The sequence below is a fragment of the Sturnira hondurensis genome, unplaced genomic scaffold (assembly GCF_014824575.4).
Source record: "Sturnira hondurensis isolate 20B ecotype Veracruz unplaced genomic scaffold, ASM1482457v3 Scaffold0007865, whole genome shotgun sequence".
NCBI lineage: Eukaryota > Metazoa > Chordata > Mammalia > Chiroptera > Phyllostomidae > Sturnira > Sturnira hondurensis.
In genome coordinates this window covers 2,841,076-2,853,554 of record NW_028080496.1, presented here as the reverse complement: position 1 = coordinate 2,853,554, position 12,479 = coordinate 2,841,076, and the positions used below count along the sequence as shown (strand labels likewise).

The 12,479-nt window shown below is 57.5% G+C and overlaps 1 protein-coding gene across 2 annotated transcripts in view; it reads left to right on the top strand.

The window, feature by feature from the left end:
* ALPK3 (alpha kinase 3) overlaps positions 1–12,479 on the top strand; it is a 36,304-nt gene that overhangs the window by 21,809 nt on the left and 2,016 nt on the right. For both annotated transcript variants that reach the window (XM_037053545.1, XM_037053544.1), the window contains 8 exons: positions 3,675–5,760; positions 6,441–6,588; positions 6,818–6,945; positions 7,078–7,113; positions 9,838–10,118; positions 10,495–10,583; positions 11,299–11,519; positions 12,323–12,371. In XM_037053545.1, coding sequence (XP_036909440.1) covers positions 3,675–5,760; positions 6,441–6,588; positions 6,818–6,945; positions 7,078–7,113; positions 9,838–10,118; positions 10,495–10,583; positions 11,299–11,519; positions 12,323–12,371 — 3,038 coding nt within the window. The remainder of the gene's footprint in view (positions 1–3,674; positions 5,761–6,440; positions 6,589–6,817; positions 6,946–7,077; positions 7,114–9,837; positions 10,119–10,494; positions 10,584–11,298; positions 11,520–12,322; positions 12,372–12,479) is intronic.

The window sequence follows — 12,479 nt, the reverse complement described above, 5'->3', positions numbered from 1 at the left end:
TTCCAACATGTAAAAGAGACATTTTGGTCTGCCTAAAAGACATCTTTTTACATATGTAATCTTTTTTTTGAAGATTTTATTTATCTTTAGAGAGAAGGGAAGGAGAAAGAGAAGGAGAGAAACATCAGTGTGTGGTTGCCTCTCATGTGTCCCCAACTGAGGACCTGGGCTGCAACACAGGCATGTGCCCTGACTGGGAATCGAACCAGTAACCCTTTGCTTCACAGGTCCGTGCTCAATCCACTGAGCTACACCAGCCAGGGCATATGTAATCTTACTAGTTTTTTAAATTAATATGTGCTCTTGTTCTAGTTTAGTTGTATATCCTGCTTTCTCTGTTTCTCATTGGTTCATGAGCATTTTCTCATGGTTCCTAAAAATGATCTGAAATACTTTATTTTGAATGGTTTTGTAGGCACATTTTAATCATTTCCTCCGCAGGGTTTAGGCTTTCCTTCACTATTCTAAGGTTAAATATTAATCCACACTTTAAAGTACTTTTTATTGTTTGAGTTGCTACATTTGACTTTTAAATCAACCTGGAATTGATCTGGGTGTGCGGTAAAGGTTCAGGGGCAACCCAGACCAGGTCCTTGTGCTCTGAGAACTCACGGGGAAGACAGACAGACGGGGTGGCGAATTAAACCACCGAAGAAGCCCACAGAGAGCCAACTGGGCCCACCAGGCTCACATAATTTTATCTCTAAGGGGCACAGGACATCCCCGCTCCCGTCTGCACACAGTTCAGGTGCGGGCTCACACTCACGCCGGGCAGTAGAAACACAGAGAGCGTTCACTCACACACCAGCCAGTGCTGAGCGCCGGTGCTGGGCCCCTCTGCACCCTGGGCCGGTGCCGGGCCCCTCTGCACAGGCGAAGGGTCTGCAGATCGGTAGGCCACGCGTAACTACGTGGAACAAGCAACTGCTGCCCAGAATGAGTGCGTGGGGTGGGAAGCCACTCACGTTCTGGGAGGTGGAGGGGTGAACTCAGTCTTCATAGAAGGAAAGACACTTGAGGGAGGTCTTCAGTGAAGTGGGGGAGCTGTCCAGGTGGGCAAGGAGAAGGGTGGGCATGTCCCCTAGGGGAAAAGCCAAGTGGCCGTAAAATAGCACAGCAGTTGGTGCCGTGAGCGAGTGTGGGGGGGAGGGAGCCAGAGACAGACAGACCCGGGACCTCGCTGAAGGACAGGGCTCGTGGATTATCGAAGGGTTTGCTTATTTACCTCCACTTTTAATTAGATTTCATGGAGTAGGCACCCTAGGCCTGTGGTATAAAACTCAGAAAGTATCGAAGATGTTAGAGAAGATTCAATATCCCCTCCTTTCCTTCCCCATCACCCTGTTCCTCTTCCCGAAGCCAGTTTCCACCACTGCTACCTCAGACATCTTTCCAGAGCTATTTTCTACGTACTTCCAAATACGTTACGTTTTGGTGTGTCTTTCTACACAAAAGTGGCACAGGATACTTTCTATCTCGTCGTACCTTGCTTTCTTATTTGTTTGTTTATTGAATTCACTTATCTATTTGGAATAGGGTGGTATCTCAACGTATCGGATTGGTCCTGTGTTGATGGAATTTAGGTAACTCCTAGTCGTCTGCTCTTGCAAACTGCGCTGCGTTGGCGAATGCCCTCGGACCTAAGCGGACGTGCACGTGAAAGCGTATCTAGGATAAGCACCTAGGGAGGGTGCTGTTGGCCAAAGAGCAGAGATCTTCCGGTTTCACTGTTTGGGATGAAGCCAAACCGCCCTGCTCAGAGGCTGTGTCCATGCCGGTGTCCCGAGGCTGGCCGGGCCCACAGAGAGTTCTGAAACTTCCTGGTCTGTCAGGCGAGGGCTTTTTCCTGCTTCATCCTGGAAGCGCTGCTAAGCCACCGGGCAGTTGTTCAGCAGGGGAGTGTCAGCATCAGGCTTGAGTTTTGGAAAGATCACTTGTGCGTTGAGCAGAGGTGATGAGTTAGAGCCCTGGGTACCAATGAGGGGGCTTTGCAGGAGTCCAGGCAGGAAAGGATGGCCGGCCGCGCGCGGATCAGGTTGCTGGCAGTGGAGACTGAGAGAGGCAGCCGAGGACATGGGCGTGGCGGCGCTCAGGGATGGGTCGGCTTCGGGGAGGGGGTGAGGATAGCTGTAGCCTGACACTCGGCTTTCCTGCGCCTTCTGTGCCGGGTCAGAATTTTCTTGTAAATTTACAGATTTCACGTCCGTGTTAATATTTCCTAGACTATCAGGAACCAAAAGAGGTTCTAATATATTACTAAATGCTGTTTGTTGGCTCCAAGGCCCTTCTGTCTGTTTGTATCTCACTGGTTGTAAGAGAAGTTGGAGAAACCTTTTTATTAAAATTCTTTGGTCAGTTGGACTTACATTTGCTGGCTCCTGATATTCTCCAAATTCATCTATTTTCCCCTACCCATCCCCTTCATTCACAGTTCTGTAGTCAGTGAACTGACTTCAAATCCCCTAATTAATTTAAATATGTTTGAATTATATATTTGTAAGAGTCATTATTATATAATCGGTTCGCTTCGGTTTTGTGTGTGGTTCTTTTGATACTTAGAAGTATTTGCGTATAGCCATTTATAATTTAAATTTCGTGAGATTTTCAGTTGCCTGTCCATCCGGTGTGTTTTCACGTTTTACGAACGAGCACCTGCCTTCTGAGCGTTCTGCTCCAACCCCGCCCAGCCCTCCGGGACCCTGCAGCCTTTGCAGGTGGGGCTCCGGGGCCGAGAGCCCAGGCTGAGTCCTTTCTCTACAGTGACTGTTTGGCTGGCACGGGCCGAGGCCTGCTGAGGAGGTCCACACTTTATCTCCCCAGTCAGGCTTGTGTTCCAGCCGAGCCCCTGGGGCTGCGGGTGCCTGCTTCCGGCAGCCCTGACCCGTTTTGTTTTTTTTTTTGAGGCTGGGAGTTTTATTTGCCTCCAGTGCCAGTAGGAGTGGGGTTTGCTTTTTTCTTGTTTCCTTTGTTGGTTCTGATTACATTCAGGAGGAAAGAGGCAAATGACTGTCTCGTACCACTATGTTTAGACAGGACATCCTTTAATTGTCATTTAAGTGGGTGGCATCCCAGCAGAACAGCAAAGAGCTTGGCATTTGGAGCTCGACGCGTCTGGCTTCTAAACTAAACCCTGCCGCTTGCCATCTGAGAGCAGATGCCATCAGACCGTCACGGCTTTTATCTCGAAGATGGAGATGTTCTCACACCTGTTTCATCTTGTTGTAAAAGAGTGAGGTTATATATCTCTCCATCCTCACTCCACCCATAGTTCTCACCAGGGCAGTGGGTGCCACGAGACAGGGACCCGTCAGTGGCTCGGGAGCCCCTGGGAGACGCCACTCCCCTCGCGTGGCTGGGGTGTGGGGCGGGCTAGCACGGGAGCAGGGTGTCTCAGGAACGGCAGGATTTCTCCAGGGAGAGGGGAGGAGGGCGGGACTGGACCTGGGTGCTGGGCGCTCCCTGGTCTAGATGCTGGGGTCGGGGGTTGGGGTGGGCAGCTTTAGCACCTTGCCACATGTCCTCTGCCTCCCGAACCCCTGCCAGGCCCGGATACCAGGCGGCAGGACTCCTGTCCAGGCTGTTCTGGATGGGGTCAGAGGAGGCTGGGATGCCAGACTGGAGACAGATGCTGAGACACACAGGTTGAGTTCTCACTTTTATCCACTTGTTCTCAGGTCCTGGAGTCCCAGGTCACCGTGGCCCCTATCGTACTGGCCAGCGGCAGCGCTGAGGTAGCCTCGGCTGGCGGCAGCATCCCCAGAAGTCAGGGCGTCATTGAGCCCATGGATACAGACCCCCAGGAGAGTAGAACGTATGCTGACTGGAGACACGGAGGCAGAAAGAGCCCAGAGGTGGACGGGAAGACGCAGGTGGATGAGAGGACACGGGGAGACGGAACAGAAGCAACCACAAGGACACGGGCAGACAGGAAGACACAGATGGACACGGTGACACAGAAAAGCGAGGGAAAGGAGCCAGGCAGGAGTGTCCAGGAGGGTGTGGTAGTACAGGGAAGGCGGGTGGAAAGGACGCAAGGAGAAAGGAAGACTCAGGCAGATGAGAAGACCCAGGAAAACAGAAGGACACAGGAGGACCAGGGGACGCAGGCAGAGGGGAGCGTCCCTACAGCCGCCCGGGGTCCGCCAGAGAGGAGGTCTGGGAGCAGCCTCAGCCCACAGCCCAGGGTCCCTGAGCCCTCATCTTTGGAGGGTCCCGGGTCTCCTCAGATGATGGAGTGTTTTGAGCAGACCCCAGAAGGGTCCTCTGTCCTGGGGAAACCCAGTCTAGTGCTCAGGCCTGAGGAGGCAGCAGTCACAGCCTCTGGTGACCAAGGGCTGCGTCCCCTGTCAGGGGGCCCCATGCTGCTCCCACAGTCGCTTCCTGAGCGTAGCTTGGAGCAGACAGGAGGGGAGAGATGCTGGGTGCCCGAGTGGTCAGGCCCAGTCAAGGGTGCGCCAGCGGGGAGCCTGCCCCAGGGCCCTGTGCAGGAGAGGCCCGGGGAGGGGCTGCCTGTGGGGCTGGGCAGCTGTCCTCCCGCTGGCCTGATTCCGGAGGTGCCCACTCTGCCTTCTCCTGGGACTGGCCTGACGGATAGCCCACCTCAGGGGCTGCCCGGCACCCCCAATTCCCAGCGCACAGGTGCCACTGCCTTCTTGCCCTCTGGGGACCCAGCCTTGCTCAGCTCCGCTCCCACACGGCACCTGGGGCCTGGGACCCCCGCCCAGAGCCACCCACTTGAACCCACAGCAGCCGGCAATGAGGGGGCTTGCGCCACGATGCCAGATGAGGAAGGGGCGCCCTCGGGCCCCCGGAGCTGTGACCCTGGCCTCATAGATTCCCTGAAGAACTACTTGCTCCTGCTGCTGAAGCTTTCCAGTGCAGGGATGAGCGGAGGGGGCCCAGAGTCCCTGGGGGGAGCTGCGCCCAAGGGTCTGGAACCCTCACCCTCGCCGGCCCCCACCGTGGGAGTGGCCGGCCTGAGCCCGAGGACGTCACGGCGCATCCTGGAGCACGTGGAGAATGACCATCTGGTGCAGAGCGCACAGAACCTGCTGCTCAGCCCCTGTACCACCCGCCGCATCACTGGCCTCCTGGACCGGGAGGTGGAGGCTGGCCAGCAGGCCTTGGCTACTGCTCAGAGCCGTGGTCCCAGCCCCCTCACTGTCCCCACCATAGTGGTGGGTGAGGAGGAGGGCCCTGGGCCGACCTCAGAAGCACCCAGGAAGGGCGAGGGAGAGGTTCCCCTTGAGGGGCCTGGCCTCCTGGGAGCCCCCCAGGAAAGCAGCCTGGGGCGTCTGCTGGGAGAGGCAGGTGGTCAGGCAGCCTCTGGCCAGGGACCTCTGTCAGCCCAGGGACCCTTCTTGGAGGAGGGGTGCCCACAGACGCCACCAGGGCTCCCCGCAGCTACCCCTGAGGAGCTGGCTCTGGGCGCCCGGCGGAAGAGATTCCTGCCTAAGGTCAGAGCAGGAGGGGACGGGGAGGCAACCAAGTCTGAGGAAAGGGAGAGCCCCACAGTTTCTCCCCGAGGACCCAGGAAGGGCCTTTCCCCAGGGTCCCCCGGGGTGCCAGGGCGGGAGAAACGCTCTCCTACCCAGGGCCGAAAGGCAGGCCTGCTGGAGGTGCCGAGAGCGGAGGAGGAGCAGGCAGCCGGGGACCCGGGCCCCAGCCCTAAGGCCAGCGGGCCGGACGCAGAGCTGGGCCTGGATGAAGGCAAGCAGGAAACCGCTGACAAGTCAAGGAAAGCCAAAGATCTGCTAAAAGGTGAGTGGTGACGGGGGCAGGGTGCGGCTTCCCAGAGAGGGCTGCACAGCAGAGGACGCTCCTGCCGTGGTCAGCCGGGGTGGTGCAGGCCTGCTAGGGGTTTGCTGAGAACCCCGTGAAGCCGCTCGCCTGTCACGACCCTCCAGGCGTAGGGATCCGGAGGGCCTGCTTCTCTCGGGGTTGGTAACGGAGCCAACTTTGCGACCTTGTGAGGGCTAAATAAGATGGACTAAAGCAAATGCTTAGCACCGGAACTGGCTTCAACAGCCTCCCGCTACCTTTGACGTCGTCACCACCACGAGCCTGCCTTTGCAGACGCGTCCCACGAGCAGAGGGGTGGGCACAGGGCTCAGGGTCCCGCAGTCGGGCCTGGCCTGCAGACGGGAGTCCCTCTCCTGACCGCTGTCGTGTCCTCTGCTGGCCTGGGAGGGGGTGCGGTGGCCGAGGGTTCTTCCTAGCTGGCATGTGTGCCTTGGGGGTCAGGGCAGACGTACCAGAGAGGCAGATGGGGCCCAGCGGGGGGAGGGGGGGCAGAGAAGGAGTGGATTTGTGTGGAGACATGAGTCCCGTTGTCCCTTAGCCTGTTCCCTCAGGGACACCCAGGGAAGCACGGGACAGGCCAGAGAGGGCGCAGATGGAGCAGAAGGACTCAGTTGTCTCACCTGGGCCCCTGCTCCCAGCCCCACAGGTGATTCGCAAGATTCGGGTGGAGCAGTTTCCCGACGCCTCGGGCAGCCTGAAGCTCTGGTGCCAGTTTTTCAACATTCTCAGCGACTCGGTTCTGACATGGGCCAAGGACCAGCACCCAGTAGGCGAGGTGGCCAGGAGGTAAGCTGCCAGAAGGCTGTCTCCCCGGACCTGGCCCCTCGTTATACCAATTGTAGTGTCGGGCACCGTCCCTTTCCCGAAGTCACACAGCCAGTGAGCGTCAGGACTGCAAACCAGACCCGTGTGGCCCGGCACCAGCTCTTGGCCTGGCCACCCCCCTGCAGCCCTCGTTCTGGCCCCGGCTGTGTCGAGGCGGTGGCCCTCACGGAAGGGTCTCCGTTCTCTGCAGCGCAGGGGACGAGGGCCCGGCAGCCCTGGCCATTGTGCAGGCCTCCCCCGTGGACTGCGGGGTGTACCGCTGCACCATCCAGAATGAGCACGGCTCGGCCTCCACGGACTTCTGCCTGAGCCCCGAGGGTGAGTGTGCCCGGCCGCTGCCGGCCGCTGCCCGGCCTCGCTCCTGAAGCAGGGCAGGGGTCACCGACAGAGGTGGCCCTCGCTCTGGGCGGACCACCGGAGGCAGCTGCTTTCTTTTCTCTCTCCACACAGTGTTGTCAGGATTCATATCCAGAGAAGAAGGGGAAGGTAGGCAGCCCCTTGGGCGAGGAGTGGGTGGCCTTCGTCCCTGCCCAGCCGTCTGCTGAGGGACCTTCTGCAAGGGCTTGGAATCTGTCCCAAATGCCACGCGCAGCTCCCCAGACAGCTGCCTTTGCCTCCCAGTTCAGGACGCTGTTTCGGGGGGGCGGGGGACGTTCCCCAAGGAGTCCGTTCAGCCTTGTGCCCTTTGCCTGTGTCCGACCGAGTGCTTGACCAAGGGCAGGAGGGGCCGCCAGGAGGCATCTTCCCCTGCCAGCATTTCTCACAGTGCTCCGCGTGTTGGGTTCCCATGGGGAGCCTGCTGAAAACGCAGTTTCTGAGCCCCCTTACTGCCGATCCCCCGACTCACCATCTCTGGGGAAGGACCTAGGAAAAGTGCATTTCCGGGGGGCTCCCTGGTGACGGTGATGCGCCTCATCATTCAATGAGCGTTTTCAAGGTCCAAACACCGGAGGGAGAGTGTGTGTCATGCCTCCAAGAGACGTGCTCAGGGTTAGGGCTGTGACGGCGGCCGGCGATGAAAGAGTTCCATTGGCCACCTGACGCGCTCGCTCCTCCCCTCACGCACTCCTTCAATCACTCGCCGTTTAACCGATCCCCTCTGCTGAGTTGTCAAATCGAATTCCAGCAACATCGAATCTAACCTCGTACCTGAAAGCTCAGTCTAGGCGAACGTCCCTTGATTGCACTTCAAAGACGTCGCCTTTTTTTTTTTTTTTTACAACTTGAAGGCGGGAGTCTCCACCAGAGAAAAGGCTGCAACCCCCCCCTTTTTGCGGTACTCACTTTGTTGTGGCGGTCTGGAACCGCGCCGACAACCCATCTGAGGTGTACCTGTAATCATTCCTTAATATCGTCAGCTGTCCAACCCAATTTTCCTGGCGGTCTCATGAGCTTTGGTGCGCTTGAATTAGAGACCACTCACTGCTTTGGGCTGCCGTGTCTCACGCGGCTCTCTGACGCGTGAGTTTTTCCACCCTCCTCTGTTTTCCCTCCTTGCCATTTAGTTGTTGAAGTCACGTGCCGGGTAGAATGTCTTGCTTTCTAGACTGTGTGGACGATGTAACCATTCGACACGTTCCTCCATCCACACGCTCCCCCCAAACTGGCATTCGACCAAGAGGTTATGGACTCAGGCACACACTTTGGGCAAGGCCGCTGCTCACGTGTACAGTGTCTTTTCTTTCTCATCCTCTCTGGAGTCATGTAACATCGATCGTTTTACTTTTAATGACGTTAAAAATCGATCACCGAGTCCCTCCAGGTGTTTTTTGCCTGATCCATCCCTTTTAAAAGTTAAAAAAAAAAAGGCCCCGGCTGGTGTAGCCCACTGGATTGGACGCGGGCCTATGAAGCAAAGGATTGTGGTTCGATTCCCAGTCAGGGCACATGCCTGGGTTGTAGGACACTTCCCAGCAGGGGGCACACGAGAGGCAACCATACATTGATATTTCTCTCCCTCCTTCCCTTCCCCTCTAAAGATAAATAAATAAAATGTTTTTTTAAAAGTTAAAAAAACCCCAACTGTATCTGATATACCCGTGTTGTCACTAGGGGTTTTAACCATCACCAATTATTGTCTAAGTCCATTAATTCATTAGTGTTTGCAACATAGAGTATTTTATTTAAAAGAAAAAAATTTAAATTTTATTTATTTATTTTAGACAGAGGGGAAGGGAAGGAGAAAGAGGGAGCGAAACATCAATGCGCGGTTGCCTCTCATGGCGCCCCCTACTGGGGACCTGACTTGGCCAGCAACCCAGGCACGTGCCCTGACTGGGAATCGAACTGTCGACCCTTTGGTTCACAGGCCAGGGTCCAATCCACCAAGCCACACCAGCCAGGGTGGAGTATTTTAATTGTATCCTTTTTTTTCTTCATTCATTCACTGAATCCCTTCTGCAAAGGAGCAATGGTGGTTGGGTTGCTCTGAGTTGGTGCCCTAGTGCCCTCCCAAGGTCACCATGGAGGTTTGGGTCTTTTTCAGGGATGGGGGGAGGTTATGAACACAGGGATTTTTGATATGTTTGATATGTGTCATACATTGCTAACATATTTTTTCCGTTGGTGATGTTGTCCGATCTCATCCAGTGGGAGCCTCATCGGAAGGTTGGCTCCTGTGTCCTGGGGACCAACCTCCACTCACTTTCAACAGCTCCTTTCCCTTCTGGTCTGACCAGATGTCTCAGGTCCATCTCGCGGGCTTCCTGCCCGAGACCTGGACCCGGCCGTTTCTTGGGGGAGTGCCGGGTCCTCATAGTGGGAAACGGCATTTAGCGGTCACCGTCAGGGCACGGGGGCGCTCCCTGCACGGGACTGGCCCTGCACACTTTTCGTGTGAGCCAGACATGTTGGTTGAGATGGAGTCGTTTATTCATCTGATCGAAACAGCAGATTCTAAAAGCAACTAATTCTGGTATTCTGTCCTGACTGTCCCCCGCCACGGAAACCCTGCTGTCCCTCCACAGGCACTGACCACGTTCTTTCTGTGAGGAGTGCTCTCGAGCACTGACACGTGACAAGCATGCGTCAGATGCCGTGTCCACCCTCGGGAGCTCACACTCTGCTGGGGGGCCTGCGGTGGGCACCAGAGAGCAATAATAGACAGAGCGAGCATACCGGGGCGGCGGGGGTGGCCTCCCCTACCTCTTCCTGCCCTGCGCGCCCCCCTCAGGGGGGCGGGTTCTCCACGTGTGTCTCGTTTCCCTTCAGTTGGAGAAGAGATTGAGATGACCCCCATGGTGTTTGCCAAGGGTCTGGCTGACTCTGGCTGCTGGGGGGACAAGCTCTTTGGGCGCCTGGTGAGTGAGGAGCTACGAGGGGGCGGACACGGGCACGGCCTTCGGAAGGCCTCCCAGGCCAAGGTCATCTACGGGCTGGAGCCCATCTTCGAATCGGGCCGCACGTGCGTCATCAAGGTGTCCAGCCTGCTGGTGTTTGGGCCCAGCAGCGAGACGGCCCTCCTGGGCAGGAACTACGATGTCACCATCCAGGTACCGCGCCCCGCCCCCGTTCCCATCCCTGCGCTCTCGCACCTTCTCCCCCTTCCCAGCCCGGGGCCTGTTGGGAAGCCAGTGCAGAGGCAGAAGCCATCGGCCTTGACCTTGTCGAGGGTCCTGGGTGGTCCTTGAGGGGAGTCTGAGCTGTAGCCCCTCAAATGTAACTCGCACAGAGGCCTTCTGGTTGAGATGGGGGGAGTGTGTGTGGGTGAGCTGGTCTGTGCCCCACCCATCAGCATGGCCCTGGGCACTGGCACTTGCCCCGGGGTTTGCTGCAGGCCTCTGGCATGGGACCTGTCCCTCCAAACTGGGCCAGGGAGAGGACGGCGGGCTTTCTCAATGATCAGGGTGGGTTCTCTGTTATCTACAGGGTTGCAAGATCCAGAACATGAGCCGGGAGTACTGCAAAATCTTTGCAGCTGAAGCCCGGGCAGTGCCTGGCTTTGGGGAGGTGCCTGAGTAAGTGTGCAGGGCCAGGGGTGAACCTCGAGTTCACAGCCCCTCAGGGGCGGCCTGAGTCATGGCCACGTGTGGCAGGGCCTGCAGCTCACCCGTGCTCAGCTCGATAGTCCTGCAAAATCCAAAAGTAGAGACCCCAGGATTCCCTGCCTGCTTCAGGAAGGCCTGTGCTGTGGTCGTCAGTCTCCCCTCACCCACCCCAGATCCCTGCACCTCGGCCCAGTCTCTGCTAATGGCAGCGGGAGGGTCAGCAGGTTCTGGGCCCTCTGGAGGTGGTGGGCTGGGCTCGGCTCCTCGGCACTTGGCTCCGGGCCCCGCTGTGGTGGCAGCAGCGGTCAGCATGGGGTCTGCAGCAGTCAGCGCTAAGTGGGAACTGTTTCCACTGCGACAGCAGAATGCCTGCTCTTGAGGACTGGGGTCTGGCTGGCACTGAGCCTCTGCAGGGTTCCTTTCTTCCCCTCCCTCACACCTGGAGTCCTCCTGGGGCCCTAGTGTGGTTCAGGTCTACCCCCGACCTCAGAATGGACGGGACCCTGAAGCCACTGGCCTCCCTTTCCTTTCCCGAGCTCCCCTCCCTGGCCGTCCTTCGGTCCCAGAACTGGGGATTCTTTCTGGGAAAAGCCCTGGTTTTAGATCCCAGACTATAGAATTGAGACGGAGGGGGAGCTTTCTGCCACCCCACCTCCTGCTCACTGCAGGGTGGCCCTGTGTGTAGGATCATCCCGCTGTACCTGATCTACCGGCCTGCGAACACTATCCCGTACGCTACGCTGGAGGAAGACCTGGGCAAGCCCCTGCAGCCCTACTGTTCCCGGGACTGGGGCTCTGCCACGGCGCCAGCACCGGGCAGATTGGAGACCGTGCAGAAATGCCAGGCCTTCCAGCACTGGCTGTATCTGTGGACGAACGGCAGCTTCCTGGTCACGGATCTGGCAGGTAGGAGGGTGTGCGTACGTGTGTGTGTGTGTGCATGTGTGTGCATGTGTGTGTGTGCGCATGAGAGGATGGGTGCAGGGCAGAGGACAGGGCTTGTGTGCTGGTTAGCAGCCTGCTTCCGTGCCTTCCCGCCTCGTCTGTTCACAACAACCTTGTGGAGTGGATCGGGCAGGCGCCGTTGTGCGTGCAGCCCGACCGCACACCAGGGCCTCCTGGGGCGCTGGTCGAGAACCAAGGGTGTACTGAGAGGCACGCACGCCGAGCTCCACGTGGCTTCTCTCAGTGCTCGTTCTTTGTGCGCACGCAGAAGCCAGTCTCTCCCAGGGTTACGTTACTGCTGGTCCCGCCCTGATTCCCCTCCCCTTTCCACCTCCTCCCTCTGGCCCAAACAGACGCACCTGTTTAGAGGAAGGCGAAAGCTTTAGCTCATTCCCAGAGGCCAGCCCGGCTTGTGACCCTATCTGACCTGGTAGGGGCAGGCTTGCACGCCCGGAGGCGTTCTGGGTTTAGGAATAAGAAAAGTCGAACTTCTACTTTGACGCGTAGTGGCCGGTACTCCATTTCTGAACGAATGAGTAAATGTGACTTTGTTCGAGTCGCTGAGCTCCGAGCCCAGCTCCTCACCTGTAAGAGCGGGACGGTTACTACTACTAGTACGAATCCCAAAGCACCCACGCTGCCTGAAGGTGCGCCCTGAAACCTGGCAACATTCCGCCCAAAGGGAAACCCGTCTTGGAGACGCAGGGGCCCTAGAGCCAGCCCAGGCTGCCACCACCTCAACTCCCAACTTTGTGTCCTTTCAGGGGTTGACTGGAAGATGACTGATGTGCAGATTGCCACCAAGCTTCGAGGGTGAGTACTTCCAAGGACAGAGTGCCTTCTGAGAGTCTTCCTAGGGTCTAACATGTCCAGGTTCTCCTGGCTCTTCGTCCCTGAGCTTCCGGACCTAGACCAGGTGGC